Source organism: Myxine glutinosa, chromosome 2 (genome assembly GCF_964187855.1).
Source record: "Myxine glutinosa chromosome 2, kmMyxGlut1.1, whole genome shotgun sequence".
Classification (NCBI taxonomy): domain Eukaryota; kingdom Metazoa; phylum Chordata; class Myxini; order Myxiniformes; family Myxinidae; genus Myxine; species Myxine glutinosa.
This window is the reverse complement of record NC_136262.1, coordinates 91,481,666-91,505,407: the sequence shown is the minus strand read 5'-3', so window position 1 is coordinate 91,505,407 and position 23,742 is coordinate 91,481,666. Positions and strand designations below refer to the sequence as shown.

Sequence of the window (23,742 nt, the reverse complement as noted above, 5' to 3'; positions counted from 1 at the left end):
TACCGGGGGTCAAAGTGGATCAAGGTATGACCCCCCAAAATATGAATTTGCTTTTTCCTCTGAAACTACACAAACTATTTCGATGAAACTTGGCCACAACCTTCATCACCCGTGATGTACCAAAGTTTGTTCACGGCACTAAGAAAACCCTAGTCTAAGGGGGTCGACAGGAGGTCAAAGTGGGTTCCAGGTTTAACCCCCCAAAATAGGTATTTGATTTCTTCTTTGAAACTACACATACAATAACGATGAAACTTCACCACAACCTTCACCACCCATGATGAACCAAAGTTTGTTCACGGCATTAAAAAAAATCTGCCCCTTTGAGCGTCTATTGGGGGGTGGGTGGGAGGGGTTGCCCCCCACAATAGGTATCTGCTTTCTTCTCAGAAACTACACATACAATTTCGATGAAGCTTCACCACAACCTTCATCACTCGTGATGTACCAATTAAATGTTTGTTCACGGCATTAGAAAAATTGGGGTCTGACGAGGTATACAAGGTTGGGGAAGAGGGGGTTTTTACTCTGTCTGCCTGCCTGGCATTAAAACAAAATTAAAAATCATCCCAAACAGGATATTTACTGTTTTTAAGGACGTTATAAAGGACACAAAGAACAGGCATGAAGAACTACTGTAATGTGTTAGATACGGTGATGTAATAGACACGATAAAATGGCGGTAAAACCCTGGATTTATTTATTTATATGCCTTTAATTGTCCCCTGCCGCACCGCGGAGCGAAAGGGGGACTATGGTTTTCCCCTCCGTCCGTGTGTGCGTGCGGACGTGCGTGCATACGTGTGTGTGTGCGTGCGTAAGCGAAGGACCGAATTCTAATTTGGTGTGTGGGTGCAACCCACGTCAAAATCCAAGATGGCCACCGCCATGTATGTCTGAACCTTGTGAGCGGAATATCTTGAAAAACAAGCATTCTGAGTATTGCGCTGCAATACATGTCCCCTACCAAAGTTCAAAGTGCCATAACTTTGTCAAAAATGATCGAATATGCAAATTTATGCATGGTTGATGCTGGTTTTCAAACTTGATCTGCGTTATGCTGAGACACATGTGTGTACAAAATTTTGTTGAAATCAGCCAATGTTTGGTGGAGTTATCGCACGAAACCAAAGTGTGACAGACGAACCTCCTCATTAAATATGCAAATTTATGCACGGTTGAATGTGGGCGCGGATGATGTGAGACCGGGTTATCCTGACCAGGTTATCCGCGGACCGTGGAAGCTAGGTTACTTCTGACGCGTACTGTGTATACTGCTAAGAGGGCAGAGTATCAGATACATATTTAAAGAAGTATTCACGCAGATTATACGCACAGAAGCATATGGTAAAGTGACACTCCAACCTCCCTAGATGTATTGTTGATTTATTGGTAAACTATGTGCATTCAATGTATTCTTGCCTGATATGAAGAATTGTGTCAATGGAAACAAAATTCAGTGAAAACGTTTTTGACTTGATGCTTATTCTAGGAAAGCATTTTAAAGAACAGTCCACGATTACAGCATATTCTACACAAGGAATATTAACAGCTTTGACTTACCGCACTCCAAATTATAGTCCGGAAAACTGTTGGGGAAATTACCAGGGGTTATTTACCCACAGGTTCTGAATCGTTCCCAATCACTAATTACCTAAGGACGGGCTCACCTGTGATTCGCACTCGGGACTTCGATTTATACACCTCGCAGACAGGTCAGCAGAAGCACGACAAAATACGCTGTTTTTCAAGATCGATGATCGATGTGTATATATATGTTGCTCGGCTTGGCTCTGCCCCTCCTGAAAGAGCGCGCTGTGTCGCGCTTTTGACGTTCGCGAGACGAGGCTGAGGGCGCGCGTTGCGGTTTGAGGAGAACTCCAGAATAAACAAAGTGCCATAACTTTGTCAAAAATGATCGAATATGCAAATTTATGCACGGTTGATGCTGGTTTTCAATCTTGATCTGAGGTATGCTGAGACACATGTGTGTCACGCCTCGCCTCTTTGATAAGCCCGCAAGGTCGCTCCGTGCAGCGGCCTGCACGTATTGCACTGTGTGAATTATATAAATTATTACAGACTCACGGTCTGAGGTACTGGCGATTCAAGAGATATCCTTTTTTTTTTTTTTTTTTTCGTTTAATTAACGATATCTGCCAAACCACGTGCTCTATCGCAAATTCCAAAATGACATTTTAGTGGACTGACATGCTGAACAGATCTGTGAAGTTTCCCCTCGTTTGGATCAAAAATGAGGGAGGAGCTCGGTTTTAAAGGTTCATGCTTAAAAACGTCATAACTCTGAAACCATGTGATGCATGACGTCATGCTCGCTGACCTTTTTGTTCGTCATGGGTATGCGATTCTGCCTGCAAAATTTGGCCTCGATCTGTTCAGCCGTTGCAGAGAAAAAGTGGTTTTCGTGTTTTCATGAAAAACAATATGGCGGCCGAACCACGTGACCTGTGACGTCATAATTACCATTAAAATATTCTATAGACCGAGTCCCCCCAACGGTGAAAATTTGATCTCAATCAGTCCAATTATTGCATAGAAAATGGTTTTTAAAGGAAATTAAAACTTAAAATGACACTGAGTTAAGGATCATCAGAATTATCAGAATTCCCAAAGTTCAAAGTGCCATAACTTTGTCAAAAATGATTGAAACGTCGTGAAGTTCGAACTCGATCTGTGCCTTATCATGAGGAAACCATGTGCCAAGTTTGAAATCATTAGCATTAAGAGTTTAGAAAAGAAGTCCAGAAAACTGTTCTTTGCGTGACGGACTGACTGACGGACAGACTGACAGACGGAGGGACGGCGTGCAAACCTATAGTCCCCTCCAGTGTACACCGGTAGGGGACTAATAAGCGAAGTACCAACTTCTAATCTGGTGTGTGGGTGTATCTAGGCATAAGGAAGAACGCTATTGAAAATTGGGTCGCCACGTCAAAATCCAAGATGGCCGCCACCATATATATGTCTGAACCTTGTGAGCAAAATATCTTGAAAAATAAACGAACTACTAACTTCTAATCTGGTGTGTGGGTGTATCTACGCATAAGGGAGAACGCTATTGAAAATTGGGTCGCCACGTCAAAATCAAAGATGGCCGCCTTGCGTCTTCCACTTTGTCAACTCATCACTTCACCGACGGGGGACCTAGGCGTAACGCTTGTTCTCTTTAAACCTTTATTTAAATTTAATGATATACTTAAGCACTTTAGAACACAAATTGCTCTCATAATACTATTATGCCATTTTACGCCTTCTCGACCAATCAGATTTCAAGAACCATGTTATATTTCAATATATAGCATTACAGGGAGTAGCATGTGGGAGGGTACAGTATCAGGGTGAAGAAGAGGCTGCCATATGGCTATGTACGAGGCCGATTAACGCTGCGTTCTCTGGTGATAAATAAAGCCTCCAGTTCTTAAATTGTGACTCAACGTCATCTTATTACATTGTATAAGAATCCTTCAGTAGCGCTAAAATTCCGGAACTTTTTAACAATATTTAAAATCATTATTTTCTTAAAATTCAAGTATGTACTTTATATACATGTAGGTCTATTGGTAGGTCTATTGTGAATAGGTATAGTGTTCTATGAATGCTCGTGTTTTACTCTGTCTGTCTGCCTGACAGTCATACAAAATCGAAAATCATTCCAAACAGGAAACTTACTGTTTTTAGGGACATCATAGAGGACACAAAGAAAAGGCAGAAATAACTCATTTAACTCTGTAAAATAAGGTACAGTAAAAGACAGTGCGGTGGTAAACTTCTGGAAAAAAAAAAATTCTCCAGCTTTTAAACTAATACAGTAATTTATTAGCCCCCGTTGGACTTAGTCTGAAACGGGGGCTTATGGATTGGGTCTAGTCCGTGCGTCCACAACCATATCTCGGAGACATATTTATCGATTTTGTTCATACTTGGCACAAACACAACACATGATGGTATACATATGCACATCATTTTGTTTTGCGATGCGATTAAAGATGGCCGACTGGCGGTCTTTTTAGTTGTAAAAAAAAATTACCCGATGCTGAACACGTCCTCAACCATTTATCGGGCATGCATTTATCGATGTTGTTCAAATTTGGAAAACAGATAATGAATGGCAGCTTACACCGACCGGCACGTCATTTTCTTTCAAGGTTAGATCCAAGATGGCCAACTGGCGGCCATTTTGTTACTTGAACATGCATGGTCCGATTTTGTTCAAACTTGGCACAAGCATGGTACATGATGGCATACACGTGCACCTCACTTTATTTTGCTATCTGATCAAAGACGGTCGACTAGTAGACATGGCGGGGGCTATGACATTTTATGTCTTTTTATTTTTGTTTCAATTGAATTACAAACTTGAACACTCGAGAACACAAATCGCCTTATTTGCACTTCCAAACCCCTCAGTTTAGCAGTACCTGGACCAACTATTATGCCATTTTACGCCTTCTCGACCAATCAGATTTACCGCTCGCCCTCTAAGTGTTGGGGAGTATCGAGATTCAGACAAAATCGGGATTCATAGGTAATATACATCGTGCTCGGAAATACAAAGCAAAATTTAAAAGACTTGTTTTTCTCAAGAACGGAAGGTGTTCTATGAATTTTCTAGTTATTTCATACGTTGGCATGTGTGCTGTGTTGTACGAATTGCTTGTTTCATGCTTGTGTCCACCTGTGCATGTAAGCATCATCCCCCCTTCCCCCTCCCCTCCCTTCAATGCTTAAAGCTCATGCTATTGCTTGCACAAATATTCCATGAAAGACAAATAGTAAGAAACATCGATGTATTTTACATGAATAACACGGACATGAGGAGATAATGGACCAACAATTCCGGGATTCAAACTTAGGTTCACAGAAGCATATGAGGCAAAGTAATCTGCTTCTATACTTTTCTCATTTTATCATTCATATCAATATTTGAAAGTACAGGGAAAATAGGACACAAAGTCATTCAACATAATTATGTCCACATGAAATCCCTTTTAACATTCTCTGCAAACTGCAGGTTATGTCCGAGCTACATAAAGTCAGTAAATGATTGGTGACTTCTTATTCTTCTTCTTATTTGTCTTCTCTCATATGCAGCACACGGTGTCTGGTGGCATCGTTGCACGTGAGTGTGGCTTTGCAGTTAACGCAGTGCCCACTGCAGGTTAGGGCAGGATATTTTGGAACTTGCTCATGATGCCGGTCATAACTCACTCAAGTCTTTGTCAAAGACACAGTGGGATCTTTGACGTCCAGCAGCTAATGCTAGCAGATGGGACACCCAGCTTAACAACCAACGAAGGGATTGCGCACTTTGTGATACAACATCCTTCCAGCAAAGATTTATGGGTCAGCTGTGAGAATAATCCAATCCTGCCTCCGTGTATTTAATCCAGTGAATGCCTAGCACACAAAAGCACTTTTTGTTGCACAAACTTATAGGACAAAGTTGGTTTGAGGCATCAGGATTTAGAGTCATGAGAACATTCCAAGTTAGCATTCCTATGTGGGACGTTAGATGTAATAAATCCTTTGAGTAGTTTCCGAAAGTCAAGAAGAGTCGTATACTAAATGTCCCATTCACCACACCAGTACTAAAGTTTCGGGTTTCCCAGGCCCTAAAACCTACATAACTCAACTTGCTGTTGGATTTAAACGCTGAAGAAAGATGGACAAGCTTGATAAGGTACAGCAGTCATTGCTAGGAAACGCAAAAACTTTACAGGAGTGTTTCACAACTGACACCTTCGGTAGAACCGTTAAAACAAACTGAGTTTTAGTATTTATAAACAAGTGGTGATATAGACCATTCAAGTTGTGATTTCAGTAAGCATCCATTTTGTGTCTACCTTTTAATTGGCTTTGCTATGGCTTCAAGCTAAAAAGTTTTAACAATAATTATAAGAGATAAAGACTACTCGTACAAAAAGGATTATTTAATTAAAAGTAAATATAGAAGAAACCCATTGGCACAAAGAAAACGCAGTAAACACATGATTGCCTCTTCTTCCATTTTTACACTTGCTACTATGAAGCATAATTGTCAAATCTTTAAACAGAAATGCATTGTGGGGAATGTGGCAAGAGGAAGAAATAATCCAGAAGTGTGAAGAGAGTGAAACAAATGCAGCAATGAGATTAAACATATCCACAGGGCAGTGCCACGGACTACTGTATTGTCAAACTGAAAATTATTTTCTACACAATTGGAAAAAAACTAATAAAAAAAACTAAGGTATAAAGGAAATTGATTTAAAAAGAGAACAAGTAAAGATACATTCAAAGTACACCACCCCCATGCCAAATAATTAAATATCCTACAGCGCGGCATTGCCGGGCGCCGGACCGCAGTGCAGCTCATAGAGACTGCATTGGGAGGGAGAGGTGTGCAATAATTGATTGATTAATTGTAGAATTAAAATCAATAAAAGATTATCACAAAATATTTTCTTAATCAATTGGCTAATAGCATAACTAAACCACTAGTGCTTCATCCGAAGATGTATCTTTTAGAAATTTAATTAAATAACTCATTAATAAAAAATTCAATAATTACTTTATTAATCAATAAATAATTAATCGATTAAATGATTAATCAATAAATCAAAAATATCCTTGATAGCCACATCACTTGGTCACTGTCATGTCCAAATATTAGCTTCCCAGCTCAAAAGGTGCCTGAGATATTGGCCAAATGAGAAAGAAAATAAATAAATGATTAATAATGAAAATAAATAAATAATAATCATGAAAAAATTAAATTATTAATCAATTCGGTCACAGAACACATAAACCACCACCATTTCATCAGAATCTGTAACTGAAAAAAAAAAAAAAAATTAGTAATTAATCGAATAATTCAATAATTAATCGATTAATTGATTAATCAGTAAATCAAAAATATCCTTGATAGCCACATCACTTGGTCACTCATGTCCAAATATTAGCTTCCGAGCTCAAAAGGTGCCTGAGATATTGGCCAAATGAGAAAGAAAATAAATAAATGATTAATAATGAAAATAAATAAATAATAATCATAAAAAAATTAAATTAATAATCAATTCGGTCAGAGAACACATAAACCACCACCATTTCATCAGAATCTGTAACTTAAAAAAAAAAAAATTAGTCATTAATCGAATAATTAAATAATTAATCGATTAATTGATAAATCAAAAATAGCCTTTGCAGCCAAATCACCTGGTCATTGGCATGTCCAAATATCAGCTTCCTAACTCAAAAGGTGCCTGAGTTAATGGTCAGAAGAGAAAGGAAATTTGATTAATTAAATAAGTACTTAATTAATCGCTAATAATTAAATAACTCCTCAATTAATTGATTATTCAAAAAACAAAAAATACCGTTTTTGACAAAGGAATTGCTCACTACTGTGCCGAAATTTCAGCTTCCGGATATCGTCCGGACAAACAAACAAGAAAACAAGAAAACGTCATGCGTAGCACGATACTTGCAAAATCCACCCTCCCCCAAAAGTTTTCCAATGATACATGATGGCCTATGTTGACCTTTTGGCCTATGGTGACCTCAAAAATACTTGGTGGTTGAATTCAGTAACCAGATATGCAAGTCCTCTTCAAATTTCACATCAATTAGATGAAAATTTAGGATTTTAGAAATCTGGCCTATGTTGACCTTCCGATGTTGACCTCAAATATACTAGGTGGTTGAATTCAGTGACGAGATATGCAAGTCCTCTTCAAATTTCAAGTCAATCGGATGAAAATTGAGGATTTTAGAAATTTGGCCTATGTTGACCATTTGGCCTATGTTGACCTTTTGGCCTATGTTGACATCAAATATAGTTTGTGGTTGAATTCAGTGACCAGATATGCAAGTCCTCTCCAAATTTCAAGTCAATTGGATGAAAATTGAGGATTTTAGAAATTTGGCCTATGTTCACCTAAAATATAATATGTGGTTGAATTCAGTGACCAGATATGCAAGTCCTCTTCAAATTTCAAGTCAATTGGATGAAAAATGAGGATTTTAGAAATTTGGCCTATGTTGACCTTTTGGCCTATGTTGACTTCAAGAATACTTGGTGGTTGAATTCAGTGACCAGATATGCAAGTCCTCTTCAAATTTCAAGTGAATTGGATAAAAATTGAGGATTTTAGAAATTTGGCCTATGTTGACCATTTGGCCTATGTTGACATCAAGAATACTTGGTGGTTGAATTCAGTGACCAGATGTGCAAGTCCTCTCCAAATTTCAAGTCAATTGGATGAAAATTGAGGATTTTAGAAATTTGGCCTATGTTGACCATTTGGCCTATGTTGACCTCAAAAATTCTTGGTGGTTGAATTCAATGACCAGATATGCAAGTGGTCTTCAAATTTCAAGTCAATCGGATGAAAATTGAGGATTTTAGAAATTTAGCAAAGTTGGTGACCTTTGGGCTATGTTGACCTTTTGACCTATTGACCCCAAAAACAATAGGCTTCTGGCATTTGACCAACTCTACCACTTGGTGAAGTTTGGTGAAGATCGGTTGAAAATTGTGACCTGTAGGCCGGTGACAAACAAACAAACAGATAGAGTCACAAACACAACCGATCAATATACTTGAAAAATCTTCGATTTTGCAAGTAACAAGAAAGCAAGAAAACAAACAACCAGAGTGAAAACTGAGTACTCTCTTTCAGCGTGCGTCACTGCCGAACCCCCTTCGGTGCCCAGCAATGACGATTTGCAATGCCTGGAGATGGCATAGGAAAGGTGTGGTGTACAAAAAGAAAGAAAGAAAGAAAACAAACCAGAGTGAAAACTGAGTACTCACTTTCAGCGTGCGTCACTGCCGAGCCCCCTTTGGTGCCCGGAAATGACGTTATGCAGTGCCTGGAGATGGCATAGGAAAGAAGCGGTGTACAATGAAGCTAAAAGGAAGTAAAAGTGAGAGACTTTTGTCTAATGGAGGGTGTATTCTATGGATTAAAATTGAGGGTGCATTCGTCAGATATGTTGTGACGCGTCATACACGCTTCCTCACAACAGTCACAGTCTCGGTTGCCATTTTGTAGTTTTGCATCAAACGACCAATGCAATTTTTTTTTTTTCTTAAATGCTTTAATTAACTCACTTGATGCCCTGCAGTCCATTGCTGACAATAGGGAACCTGGTGAGGATGTTCTATTTCAGTCTCACATTGGTTGTAGAATTAATTTATCAAAGATCTCAGTGCTAGCAACACGGCCTTTTATTTTATTACACTTGTCACTATTTTACGAATCACTGTGGTTGCTTTACAATCACCGCTGCCGACTCGACTGGCTGGCTAGGTGACCGTAATGCAGCATCTAAGAGGCTTGGGTCAAGGACAAGAGAACAATTACCCCTCTGTGTGAAGCCTCTCTTAATATCACTTCCTCAAAAGTCTTTTTGTGGGTTTCAGGGCTTTCTCTTATCATTGTTTAATTTTCGCTGGGTCTGTTTCCAGTTGAACACATCTTATCACAACGGTTTATGCATCATGGAGTATTGTGTCGTGCGTTACACGAATTTGCAGTATTATTATTATTCACCATGGGAGGCAATGCTATTACTTAAGACAATGTTTTGTTTTCATAACCTCCACCACCGAAGATGGACCCATATCTGTCTGTGTTTTTCTGTTTGTGAGCAGGACATCTCAAAAAGTTGTGACAGATTCGGACGAAATTTTGTGAACAGGTTGGGTGTGTGACAACGACGAATTGATTAGATTTTGGTGAAGATCCCAATCTGAATACGAGAATTTTTTTAGGTGAATCTTCACCATTGGAAGGCGGGGCCAAAAGCGATATACAGCTCGATATTTCAAAAAGATGGGCAAATTATAACAAAACTTGGTGGAGGAGTTGGCTTGGTGACAAGAATAAGCCAATTATATTTTGGTTCATGTCCGAATCCAGATCCGGCCTATCAGTGGGATACAAAACAAACTGTTCCGCCTGCCAGAGGTATACACTCTACTGAGTGCCGTTCTAGTTTTTATATGTCTTTGTGTTTTTCTTTTCTCCATCACCAATTTAAATTGTCCTTCTTTTAATTAATTTATCAATGACACTGCTGTCAACAGAAGTTAAACATGCAGGGGTTTCAAGGGTTTTAAGTAAAAAAAAAAATTGCAAAAATAAATAAGTGGATAAAATGTTTGTTGAAGATAAATAATCCATTCCTGTAGATTGTCACATTGACCAGTTTTTGCTTATTATTTAACCTCTTCCAACGAGATTTGTGATCTTCCAGCCATGACCCTCACCCCCTTCCCCACCAAGAGCAATTCCATATCTACTAGAGCACCTTTTGCTTAAAAATCAGCTTTTACTGTTAACTTGTATTTTTATTATTGCCTAGGTAATAATAAAATTGTTTGAACTGTTTGAATTCATAATTTGTAGAGCAAAAAATATTTCATTATGAGATTTATTTTCTTTCTTTTGTAAACAGCCTGGAATCGTGTGGATGTAATCTGCGAATCCTTGCGAAATGTAATCTGGTTTGGATGGGAAAAAAAATCAAGTAAATTAACATCAAAATAGATGTGCAACGAGTTCTGGGTATTTTTTAAAAGACTTTTTGTCAACTTGATTACCAAGGTAGTGGAGTTGACAAGCTGTCATTATAATTGTTTAATTCTGTGATTGTTGTGATCTTTGTGTCTTCTTTTAACTCGATAAATCATGAGGTAAGAAGGTCTTCTTTTTTTTTCTTTTTTTTGTGTATACAAGATCGAGGCTCGTGTCAGAGCTAACATTAATCACAAAAAAACAAACGGACACATAAAAAAACATATAATAAAGGGAGTGGGAGACAAGATGGGGAGAGGGAGGGAAGCACACAAGTACAACAGAAGAGAACAGGGAGATATGTGGGAGGGAGAGGGTTTGGGGGGAGGAGGCATGGGAAGGGGTCTTGTTTCTTTTTCTGCCTAAAATTTTCACTATATTATCTTATGCATGCACAAGCTTAACATGTTATTTGTTTTAGTCTAACTATACCTATCTTTCATATTAATAATACACACTGATACATAGACCATATATAACCCTGATTTATTTCCTATTCCTTTATGTATTGCATCAGTGATTTTGTATCTTGTAAGTTGTTAAATGAGTGACGATTGAAGTGTATGAAAAAAGGAAAGAGGTTGATAATTGCATGCCTCGGGTTATCGAAGTATGTTACGGGTGAAGGGAGTCCATGCGCTGAGGTGTTGAGAAACTAAGCACGTTTGTGGCTGGGTGTGTACTGTTATACAGAATCCAAAATGGGCACAATAATCGACAAAAAATATGCAAAGATTAATTTGCAGGAATGTAATCATAATTATAACCCTGAAGGCCCTTGTTTCCTTTGTCCAAACAATACCATAAAGTTGCGCTAAGACCCATCTCCTAGTTTCTGCTGCTAACCGCGCTGCCTCTGCCCTTCCCAAACCCTCACCCTCACCCTTTGCTCTCCTTCCCCTCTTTGCTCTGGCTGGCTCCCACTCCCGGATACCCAGGCCTTGTGGCTAACCAGCTGCTAACAAACTCCCTCCTCCGGCCCCACGGCTCTAACAACCTCTATAACACGCTCCTCGCGGACACCGTGGTTTGTAACCCACCCGCTGCCACTCTCTACAGCAAGTCGCCAGGTGTGCCGTCACCCTTGTGTAGGTCCCTTCCATCCTTCTTTCCACCATTTATTCATCGTGCTTCTAAAGGGCTGGGTTGGCCTTTCCGGGTCATTTAATAAGCCGTCTGACGCTGCACTCTTTCTCTCTCCATCTTGTGCAAAGCAAATTTTGCCTCACCTTGACATGAGCTTCCTTCACGATTACTTTGACCCTTGCTGCCCTTTCATAATTCCACCTCCATAAAAAGGCATAAGATTTGTGTCCTGGCCTACTAGGGCAGATTAACCTGGCAAGTTCCTAGCTAGGTGGCTGGTTGTGGTTGAATAGCGGATAAATTTGACCAATTATCTTCGAACTCTCAAGATTTTGCATTCTCATCGTTCTGGTGATTGTGCACAAGGGATTATGTTGGAAAAAGAAAATGAACAATTGGGATATTATCTATGATCGAAGCCTTTCCTGGTTAGAGCAGTCCCAGCAGTAGGCAAAGTAAATGGCAAGTCAGAGCTGCTGTAATATTGCTTTTCCCACCATTCACATTCCACTCATGCCTATTGTGCACTTATCCGAAGCTCTCTAAACGATAATAATAAATAAAAAAATGAAATGGATCAACTCGGGCAGCATGTTGATATAATTATTAATTGAGTGCAAAAGTCACATCACCTCCAAAGGCCACGCAAAATTCAACCTCATTAAAAATAACAGCCTTAAAACCACTCTAATCAGACATTTCGAAATTCAATTATTAGCCCCATTTATAGTTATCTTCGCCGCAACATAACGAAAAGCATTCTGTGAACATTTCGTGGAAAACTTCACTTCATAAGCTCTGGTTTGGCAGAGATGATTCCGAGCTCTTACAATGGCAACTTGTACTGTCATGACTCGCAGTTGGTTGGTACATTTACTAAAATGACAGCAGACATTGTCACGGAGGATAATGTGATGGATTTTGCAGAAAGGAAATTTGGCTGTTAGCATATAACAGGCTAAAGTGGGACTCTCTGTGAATGCAGTTAGCAGCTTGAAAAGCAGGGCGTTTTGATTATTCTGTTCAGGAACACAGCGCTGTGATTCTGCTCTATTGAACTATATCTCAAACACAATATAGACACTCTCTTTTCTCTCTAATCTCTCTGTCTATCTGTCTCTGTCTCTATCTCTATCTCTATCTCTATCTCTATCTCTATCTCTATCTCTCTCTCTCTCTCTCTCTCTCTCTCTCTCTCTCTCTCTCTCTCTCTCTCTCTCTCTCTCATATTCCCTCTCCATATCCATCTATCAAGGTCCTGGATTTCAATGATGTTTCAGTTAAAACATTTTTGGAAATTGATGATTTATGAAGGTGTGTGCGCTTGCGAAATTAAACCAAGGAATGCAGATGTGTAAGCATATTTACAATAAGTGTATGCACTTGTGACCTTCAATCATCATTTGAACATGAATTATTTCTAGAAAATGTCTTCAAGTAAACGATGAAGGTCACAAACGTGAAGAATTCTATATCCTCAGCCATAGAGAGAAAACAGATGGAATTAGACTTGTAAATTTCCTAGCAAGGTTTGGGTGGAATGGCAGTAAAAATGTTATCTTTTCAAGTGCTTATGACTACACTTAACACCAGTGCATAAGCAGAATGCATGCATTGACCCTTTGAACAATTTTCCACCTGTCTGCAGCTGCTTGTGTCAGAAAAGATGGCTTGCTATATTTTTTGCCAGGATGCTGACAAGAACTGTCTGCTTTGGTATATGCCAAAGCTAAATGCATAGCCCAAAGCCAAACTTGTAGGCCAAAGCTGCATCGACTTGCAAGGCTGCTGCTTTGAGCTGCCTGGCTTTGCTTTTGTCGCCTGATCCTCGCGAACGCTGCTCTGTAACACTGCCCTCCTTTTTGTTTCTCTTTTCACCCTCCCTCTTTTCTTCTCCCTCTCCCGTTTCTTGCCTCCCATCCCTCGCTAGCCGGCAGCCGAGCAACGGGCATGCCACTAGATGATAATCGCCCGCGTTCAAAGTAATCCCACAGCATCGAGTCATACGTCCTCCGAGACACGGGCACCAGCAGGCTCTTCTACACATCTCATCTCATTGCTTGCTAAGCCCGTTTCCGCATGACCCTTCCTTACTTGATCATCTTCTAATCTCTTTCCTCATTTCACCCATTTCCCTCCATCTGAGGCAACTCATACCTTTCCTACCCTCATGCCTCAAACTCATTCCCTAAATTATTTTGGGTTCTACTGTTGAAATGAATTAGCAGTTTGGAAAACTACACAAAACAGCATGTGCACCTGGATTTCTCCTGATTCGATATGGCACTACCATTCTTTTCCAATGGTAATAAGCAACCACAGCTGTTGAAATCTTTCAAGAAGCCCAATTTGATACAGCCTAGTTGGTTTGTAATATAATTTCAAATATATATCTCTTGATGCCAGTCTGTCATGCCTTTCTAGGCCTTATAGTTTCTCGTCTGGGAATGGCCAGGGGTCTCTTGTTACCAGCTTGGGTGGTTGGGCCTGCCGGGTCACTGGCTAGTGGCCAAACCTATACTGTGTAAGATTTTATTCATTGCCCCAGGCGTTATAAACCAATGCCAGTCACTTTCCAATAGAGCTTTCCATCACCTTAGTCTTCTATCCCTGGCCTGCTACCTTGCCTTGTCTGCCCTGCTACACTGGAACCTGTCATGTGTGCAGCTGTCGCTACGCTGCTTCTGTATACGTCGTATGATCATTATAAATGTTCATTGTTACCCTGTGGTTTGTAATGTGGATGAGATTGTGTGAAATTATTGTCCATTTTGACTAAGTGTTTTAACATTAAGCTAGCTATTCATAGATTTTTCTTTATTTCATTTCTGACCATTGAAGGGTTTCAATTAAACTTTTGGAAATTAGTGGAAAATTAGCTGTTGAAAAGGGGGCTTAGGAACTTGAAATAATGGTTATAATGTGGCCTTTTCTACCTAATTATATTCACGAAATGGTAAGGCCCAGCCACCCAGCCACAAGATCACCCAGCTATACCAACAGCTTGTCACAAAGCTTTGTCTCTGACATCCAAAGAATACAAGTACAGGCCTTGAAAGACACAATTCATTTCTAATTCTGATTGATTGTCAATGCAGAAATGCAAAAAGAATAAAAACAAAATAAGTTCCGCAACGATGAGCGAGCATGTGTTGTGCTGCAGTGATGCAGAGAAATTCGAGCAGGAATCATTGCCATTTATATTATTTTCCATCAGCTCGCCGGCATGTGTATCTTTTTTTCTTTGCCATAAGTATTGGTATCTGCACCAAGCATCTTCATTCACAGCTACGTGAACCAATCTTGCCCTTTCACCGGTTCCCAGTCTATTTCAGTACAAAAATTTGACAGGTAATAAGGATTTTACCAGTCATATGTAAAATGATAAATAATTCATCACAAACTATTCCACGGCAAAATTTTATTGTTTTTATTTGGTCTTTTCCGTGCACTTGCATCGCTGTTCAAGAAATACAATTTTGCCGATGGTAAATTTGAAGATATTTGATTTATTTTTTTTTCATTCAAAACTTGTTCCACCAATGCGAATCAGAACAACAATAAGTCTGCAAACTCCAGATTTTTCCTGTTTTGGTCGAGGCTAAAGGCTCCACCACTTGTCACTTTCAAAATAATTTTTTGGTCATTATTCTTTCAGCTGCTCTTTGGTAAACAGCATATGCACTCTGTGGTTTTCAACTTCAATTACTGTCCGTATTTTTTTTCTGCACGTTAGGTTCATTCTTACAGCGAATTGTCCCATAATCTGGTCATGGTACTCGGTTCTTCAAAAAATAGACCACATTGATACCATGTATACCTTTGAGTACTGTTCAGTGAAAGGGTTTCCTGATGGTTCCTCAATCATTTCTCCCTCACTGTGGTTTTTCATTTTTCACCTCCTCAAATGTTCTGTCATTGCTTGAGTAGCATGCCTTTGATGTCTCAGTAACATGTGGAGCTCATCTTGCCATTTTTGCTTCCTTGGACTGCTGATCCATGCAGCCAAGTAGACTTCACATGCATCCACCTGACAATTGATCTTAAATGTGATTTGTCCATTGTGTCAATAACTCAGTTCTCCTGTCTTCTTCTTCTCTCCCACAGAACGCTCACTCGCGAACGCACGCGACACCAGTGCAATGGATACTCTACCCCTCAATGGTAACCATGGCAACAGCTACCACTTGAGCAGCCGAGATTTCTTGGGCGATGCAGTAGGAACACGCGGTTGCAGTCCGCACCATCATGCTTCATTTGATAAATTACGCCTCTCTGATCTTGCTTCTTCCAATGGACCCGTCTACCTTCCCAACACAGACTCACTTCTTGAACATCGCTTGCCTGTGGCAGCAGGCTTTCTTGGGAGCCCTGATGATCTCCTGGATGAACGTCCAGGTCCCGCCTATCTAAGCAATGCCAATGGGTTGCTTGATGGACCGGCAAATTCGGGCTTTCGAGAGAATGAGTTGCGCTCGACATTCAGGCCTGGCACCCATTCTGAAATCTTTCGGGAGCCGCATGAGAGTTTGCTTAGTAGCCGAGCGCCACCAAGCTATGTTGGTTCTATGCCTGGACCATTGTATGCAGAACCACCTGACAGCTGCCTTGAGAAAGATCAGCCAATCTACCTCGGTAGCTCTGGGGAACCGCTTGAAGGAGGTGGCCAGGATTATCTAGCGTATTTAGGCCGACTAAGTGGGGATAGCATTGGCAACGGACCAGAGAAGCTCAAAACTTCATCAGAAAGTAGTGAGGTGAGTACAAGTGGTGATGGTGAGCGCAGCAGTGATGATGATGAAGAGGATGATGAAGACGATGATGATGCTGTTGTTACTGATGAACCTTATGTGGGGCACGATGAAACTTTAGGACCAGGTCATGGTGAATCAGGCGCTCCACTTCTCCCACAGCGGACACACTCACTTCAGCACCCACACCGTCCACCTCTTGCACCTGAGGAGCGACACCCGGCTGCTTACTTTCCTCTCCTGACCCCAAAGCAAGTTGCGGAACTGCAATCACCGAACCGAGACTCGCTCTACACCAGCATGCCAAACCTACGAGACTCACCTGAACCTGATTCGGAGCCTGGCACGGAAGCAGCTTTTGCTCCGCCACCACCCCCACCTCCTCCCCTTGCCACGCCACCTCCTCCCCGGCCACCTGCCCCTGCTCATTATCAGCCAGGGCCTGGTGCCAGTGATCTCTATGCCCTGCCTTTGGCCAGACCATCCCCAGACGAACGGCCACGTGAAGGAAGCACGCAGCTCGTTACTAGTTTGTAACCCCTAAACCTCCACCATGATTATTTTCCTCAACAAACTGACCTGAAAAGACAATCCACTTTGACTTCACTGCATACCCCTGATCTATTCTTTAATATTTTGCCTGCATTCCTTTCCCTCAGAAAGGCTTCGAGTCATTTTGGAGTTGAGGCCTTTCCATTGTTTATTCTGAGTTTTGCCCGCCAGTTTGTAGGCAACTCTAATAAAATTCTTCCACAAAATGCTACCCCGGTACTGATGATGGACAGTGAGGGTGACACCTTACTTTCTGGAAAGAGATAATGACTGTGCTCACCCTTCCTCATCGGTCATTTTTCCCCTACTTTTCTTGGCACATTTATTGCTTCAGCCCATCATTATTTGAGCCTGCACATGTATGACCGGATTGTTACTTATCAGAAACTTTGTATACTATGGACTCAATCGTATCTACCCCTGCCGATTGGTAGACTTTCTTGGACGGAAGTTTGTCGGTCTTGATTAGTCGACGCAGGAGTCCAGCCAGGACCTGCAGACTATCGACTGACCGGAACCTTTGGTTCAAATACTTGAGGCCTGGTTACACTTGGCGCCTCTGTTGTGACAGGGTAAAACGTTCGTACATATCGTGCACCCCGACCCACACACCAACCAACCAGCCAATAAGAAGGAAACTGGAATGTGTGAGAGAGTAAATTAAATTTAAAATGGAACTGAAGTTAAAAAAAATAGTTTGTTTTTACAAATGGTGGCACTAGCTTTTTAGTTGAGTGCCAGCCTGTTGATGGAATGCTAGTAAAGCTCACAAAAATGGCATGTCATTCAATAGTTGACAGAACAAACCCAGTCAAAATAATTCATAGTTGGGTTATCATTCCTGTTTTGCAGCTTGGTATCACTTTTGCTTAAAAGCAAGACCAAGGGAATCGCACAGGTTTTCAGTTAAAATCTCGGATTATTGTTAACTCTTGTGAAAACATAGAGCAAGACTGGATTCCTGTGGGTAATTCTTTTGATACTGGGTTATTTCACCACGTAAAGTAATCAACTCATACCTTAACTGTGTTTGCCCAATCAGAATGGCATGGCACATGCCTTTGAGCTAATGTAAGCTCAATAAGGTCACAAAGTCCAACGTAACGGCTGTGCTGACTACGATCCCTCTGGGTGATATAAAATTGAGAAATTTCCCTGAAACCCAGTATTATTGCTCCTTATCTTTGCATGCGCCTGTTGCTTTGAGCTCCTCTTCTCTTCCGCCACGGTACTGCCTTCCACAACTTCTTCCCCCGCATCCTCACCTTCCACAGAAACATCTGTTTCCTTCTGAACATGGACCTGCAGAAAGGGTTTTTTGTCTTTCCTTGTTTTACACTTTTACATCTCTTCCATCATTCTCTTCCAATCCACCAACCCTTTACCTCCCTCTTTCCTCTTTCACTACTCCACTCCCCTTGTCCTTTTCCATATATGACGGAGCACAAATGATCACGTGCTATGTCTCGCACTCACTTGGTTGTACATATATCTCAACTTTCCTGGCCTGAGAAGAAGCCAGGAATACTTCAGGGTCAGGCCATTCTATGACCACCCTTCACCCCTTCCCCACCGTGCGCCGCCGGTAAAGAGCATGCACACCCTGCTTAGCTTGTAACATAGCCGCCAGGCATCATCCAGTCACGTGCCTCAATCTCAAAACTATGTTTCTCAGCTCGACTAGTCCTACATGCATAGGCTAGACCTTGAGGCCTGTATTAGACCTTGATACTTATACTAGGTATAATGGCCTAGGGAAGGCCAAAAACCTGCTCTCAGCTTTGAAGCCTCAATAGACTTAAATGCCTAGACTAGGTTTCAAGGCCTGAACGTCTGTTTGGCCTCAAGGCCAACATACAAGGCCTTGCTTGGATATGTCTGAAGAGATTGCAATGTGTGAGTGACAATTTTTTTCTATATTTAATGTATTGACACTGTGGTTCCCTCATTGCGTTCCGATTTTGAAGGAAATAATAATGTAAGCTAGCGATGCTGAAAACGCAAAATAAACTCTTCCAGTAGATAGTAGCGCATTCAAGCGCAAAAGAACCATCCCGGGTATGAATTTTATTTCTTCATTTTGCGATCAGTTTTTTGCCAAAAAAAAAAAGAAGCAAAGTTATATTTCCTATCAGTGTATGTTGTCTGTTTACAACACAAATTATGATAAATAAAAAAATGAATAAGAATAAATACGGTACTTGTGAATATTCTGTACGAACGTGACGGTGAGAGCTGAGATGGTTGAGCAGAGTTAACTTGAAATATCCGGGGGGGGGGAGGGGGGGGTTGGGGAGGGAGGTAATGGGGGTACGAGACGTCATACGAGTTTTGAACAATTCGTTAGCGACTATATTTGCCTAGTACGATTCCGTATAAGGTTCTCCGATCGCTTCCAACCACAAACCATAGCTTTGTATTTCCCTGGATACTGGAAAGATTGTGATGAATTATTGTTGTTCATGTTAAAGCATTAGTCTGTGGGTTCAAATAAATGTTCGAATTTACCTTACTTTTTGTCTCGTTTTTGTTTCTCGCGAGTAGTTAATCCTCTGAAACTACTTGATGCCATTTTGTGATTTGCTGCTTTTCCTCATTATTTTCATGTATACAGTTTTGAATGGTACAACAATGTCGCAAACTCACCATTGAGCTGTACTGTCGGGTCATATTCTCAAACTGAACAAGTGTGACAAACTACAACGGCACTCGTAGAGCATATAGTCTCACCTCGCTTGATCATTCTGAGCAAGAGCATCGCTAACTGAACACACTACTATTATGGCCCACTGATATTAGTGCCCATATACCCGTATCACCCATGCACCCTATTATGTCACATACATTGCCATTATCCGTAGCTTTGTTGATCAATTATTTGCAGAAGGCACAACCACTTTTATGCCTATTAAGGCTAAATTGTGTCAATGAAGGTGAATATGAAAACATTTTCAAACTATATTCCCCATTGCCAGTCGATCTATATGCAAAGTTTTGCATCGATTTGTTCAGCGATTTTGGAGAAGAATGTTTTTTTATGTTTTTATTTTCAATCCAATGTAGCCACCAGACCACGTGACAAATGACGCCATAAATTGAATTACTCACACATCGGATTGTAGAACACATATATAAAAGTTCAGATATTTTGGATAAGGATTTCAATTCAACCAATTATGGCTGAAATTCCACTTCACTGATAACATCATCATTATCACACTATATACCCCATGGGGAGTTGACATATGGCAAGTTTCATTTATTTCGTCGGGTGGTTTCGGAGAAAAAGATGGCCAATTTTTTCCTTTAATCCAATATGGCTGCCACACACCATGCCCATATGCCTGTATCATTCATGACTATGATGTCCGATTTATCAATAAAATATTATCTATGGGGTAGTCACTCATATGTTTAAACTTTCACATCAGTCGGACAAGTGGTTGCAGAGAAAACCATTTTTAAAGTGAAAAATATATATTATATATGTATAAATATATACAGACACCTAACGCAGGTGGATACTTTGAGACCTGGGATGGGTCAGTTCCATCTGCTGAAACCCACCAAGTGTGGAGATAGCAACAACTTGCATGCGTGTACACACACACACACACACACACACATATACATATATATATACACACACACACGATTATATGCAAAAATATTGGCACCCTTGCACTTTTTTCAAATAATGCCTTTGGACAAATACGGTACGTTTTCCACCTTCTGAAACCCGCATATGGAGATAACAACCAACGAAACACACACACACAGACAGGGTCATTGCAATATTATCGCATCCCCTTCCCAATATTATCGCAAGACGAACAAGTCTTCTAACAAAGGTAGAAAGATGTGTAAGGTGAACGTGGACTTCACAAATAAAAAAAAATCAGAAGCGAAGGCAAATCCAAAGAGTTTCTGGAATCTTGTCGATAAAGTAAAAGTCTAAAGCTACCATTGGGGATTTAGTATTAGCTGATGGGACAATCACCGATAATGACATTGAGAAAGCAAAACGCTGAACTATTTATTCAGCTCAGTATTTACTATCAAAGACCTAATGATGATTCCAGGATCTGAAGATCTTACTTCCATTTCTCCCGTAGCAACAAAATAATATCATCAAGATTGTCGACAAGCTCAAAAAGGATGATATCTACAATGATGCCAATGTTGACTGAATCTACCTTCATTATTGGAAAGCCTTTGATAATAAACCACATGAAAAGCTGCTGAGAAAGCTACACTTGTATGATATTAGAAACAACCTCTTAAACTGAATTAGACCTTTCATCACTGGGTGCAAACACTGGGTAGAAACAACAAGTTATTGTGAATGAAGATGTCACTAGTGGAATCCCTGAGACATTGTTTTAGCTCTAGCACTTGTCCTCATATTCAGAAATGATCTCTTCAATTCCGACATGCAAGATACCCTACCCTTCGTCAATGATAGCAAGGTATACGAACAAGTCGATAACAACCCAGATTTGACTCCTCTTCAAAAACACTTTTTTGCATAGAGAGTCGAGGCTCATGGAAGAACTAGAATACAGAACAGATCACGACACAACATAATAGAAGGAACAGCAGAATGAGGGAGAAAATTGATGGAGACGGACAAACGAGTAATGAGGCGTAGTGGAGAACGCAAAAGGTGGACAAGATGGATACAGAAGCAAAGTTTGGGTAGGGAGATGGTGGAAGTGGTTTAATGGGTGTAGATAAGATCATGGTTTTCGATGGGGGGTGGTGGTGAACCTGGAGGGAAGAATAAGATTGAAGAGAATGTGGAACGTGGTTCCACAGGCAGGAAAAGGAGGAACAAATGAGTGCAGGTGAGCAGTGATCCTGTTATTTGGAGGTTTCGCGAGAAGGGGGTTGCTGGTGGGCCACTTACGCTCTGCACATACCTGACGGGAACAAAGATTGGAGGGGGCAGAGGGTGCAAGACCAAAAAGGAGGTGGAAGAAGACAGAGAGACCACCAACCTGTCGGTGATGGCAAGGTGATAGCCTGTAGACTCAGCTTCATGGTGGGAGATTCCAATAATATTAATGGCCTTGGTTTCCAAAGCATCAAGCTGAGCAAGATGTAAGGCAAGGGAGGCCAGCCCAAAGGGGAGAGCAGTATTCCATCAAGATTCAGATTTTTTGATTTTTTTTGTATACAAGATCGAGGCTCGTGAAAGAGCTAACATTAATCACACAAAAAGTGAAACCGACACATAAAACACAAAATATGGGGAGCGCTAGACAAGATGGGGAGAGAGGGGGAAGGACACAAACACATTTGAGAGCAGGGACATCGAGAGAAATGTGGGAGGGGGAGGGCTTGGGGGGAGGTGGGAGAGGTATAAAACATATGGACACTGCAAGGACTTCCAAGAAAGAAGTTGAAATTTCAAAAAAAGTGTATCTGGGGTGAATTAGCGGGGGAAGAAAAGATCAAGGTTTTGGATGGGGGAAGATAAGAGATGGTGGTGAACAGCTGTTTTAAAGACCTGGAGGGAGGGGTGGGATTGAAGGGAGTGGGGGAGTTTGTTCCAGAGGCGGGAGAAAAGAGGAATGAAAGAGTGAAGGTGAGCAGAGAGCCTAGATTTTGGCAGTTTAACCATAAGAGGGTTGCAGGCAGCTCTTGTGCGACCTGTCGGAATATTTGGGGGACAGCACAGAGAGCTGGTGGAGCAAGACCGGAGAGGAGTCGGTAGAAGACAGAAAGAGACCACCAACCTGCCTGCGGTGAGTGAGTGAAAGGCCCTTGGAGTTAGCTTCATTAATGAAATTAATCATTAATGGTTATTAATGATGATTTTTGATGAATTAATGATGAATGAATGAATGAATTTTGATGAATTATCATCATTAATGATGATGATGAATGATTCTTAATGATTAATGATAATCTTCATTGATGAAAGCTTTGTAGATGGATAGGAGCTCAGGTGTGCCAAGGAAGGACTTTGCAAGAAGGAGGATGTCCAGTCGGTGTCCGGCCTTGGAAACAAACTTTGAAATTTGGCTTGTCCAAGAGATCATGGCTGAGGAGTTTGAGTTACTGAACCTGTTTGAGATGGTTGTTGAGAAAGTAGATGGAAGGGTTTGCAGTACAGTCCTTTTGGAGAGAGAGTGGGTGTGTGGGAGTTCTCAGGATTGAAAGACATATTACAAGTGTTTGACCAGTTGGTGATTTTGTCAAGGTCTGAGGAGAAGGAAGAGGCACACGGAAGCTTGATGGGCTAAATAATTAAACCAAATAGTTACGTGGGTTGAAGTCTGGCAACTTCCACTTTACAGCAACAAATGTAAAATTGAAGGAGCTGTGCTCCAACGCGAGTTGAAAGGATTGACGCGACCAAAGACGGAAATTCGTCCCAGTTGCTTTATTGCACGTATCAAACTCGGGTACTCTGAAAAGCCCGTTTATCGGGCAGCAATATATATACACATTTATGCCGGAGCGTTTGCCCGGGAAAAGCGAGACCGGGCATGCCCGGATGTCAAACGCGAGTCCTGGAAAGGCGAGTCTGGACCAGCCCGGACGTGCTGGACGAGGCCTGGCAAGTCGAGAGCGGGCATGCCCGGGCGTCCTGGACGAGCCCTGGAAAGGCGAGAGTGGGCATGCCCGGGCGTTCTGGGCGAGCCCTGGAAAGGCGAGAGCGGGCGTGCCCGGGAGGTTCGGGCGAGCCCGGGAACAGCGAGTTCGGGCATGCCCGGGAGAGGCGCGTCTGGGCCCGTCCGGACGAGCCCGGCATGGCGATT

At 41.2% G+C, this 23,742-nt stretch overlaps 1 protein-coding gene across 13 annotated transcripts in view; it reads left to right on the top strand.

The window, feature by feature from the left end:
- The window catches only part of LOC137421571 (adhesion G protein-coupled receptor L2), a 638,565-nt gene extending 619,081 nt beyond the window's left edge, over positions 1 to 19,484 (top strand). For 12 of the 13 annotated variants that reach the window (XM_068107767.2, XM_078771230.1, XM_068107766.2 and 9 more), the window contains one exon: positions 15,777 to 19,484. In XM_068107767.2, coding sequence (XP_067963868.2) covers positions 15,777 to 16,957 — 1,181 coding nt within the window. In that variant the 3' untranslated portion in view covers positions 16,958 to 19,484. Of the gene's footprint in view, positions 1 to 11,521; positions 11,654 to 15,776 lie in introns of all 13 variants that reach the window. The other variant, XM_068107765.2, reaches the window with a different exon arrangement.
- Positions 19,485 to 23,742: the final 4,258 nt, after the last annotated feature.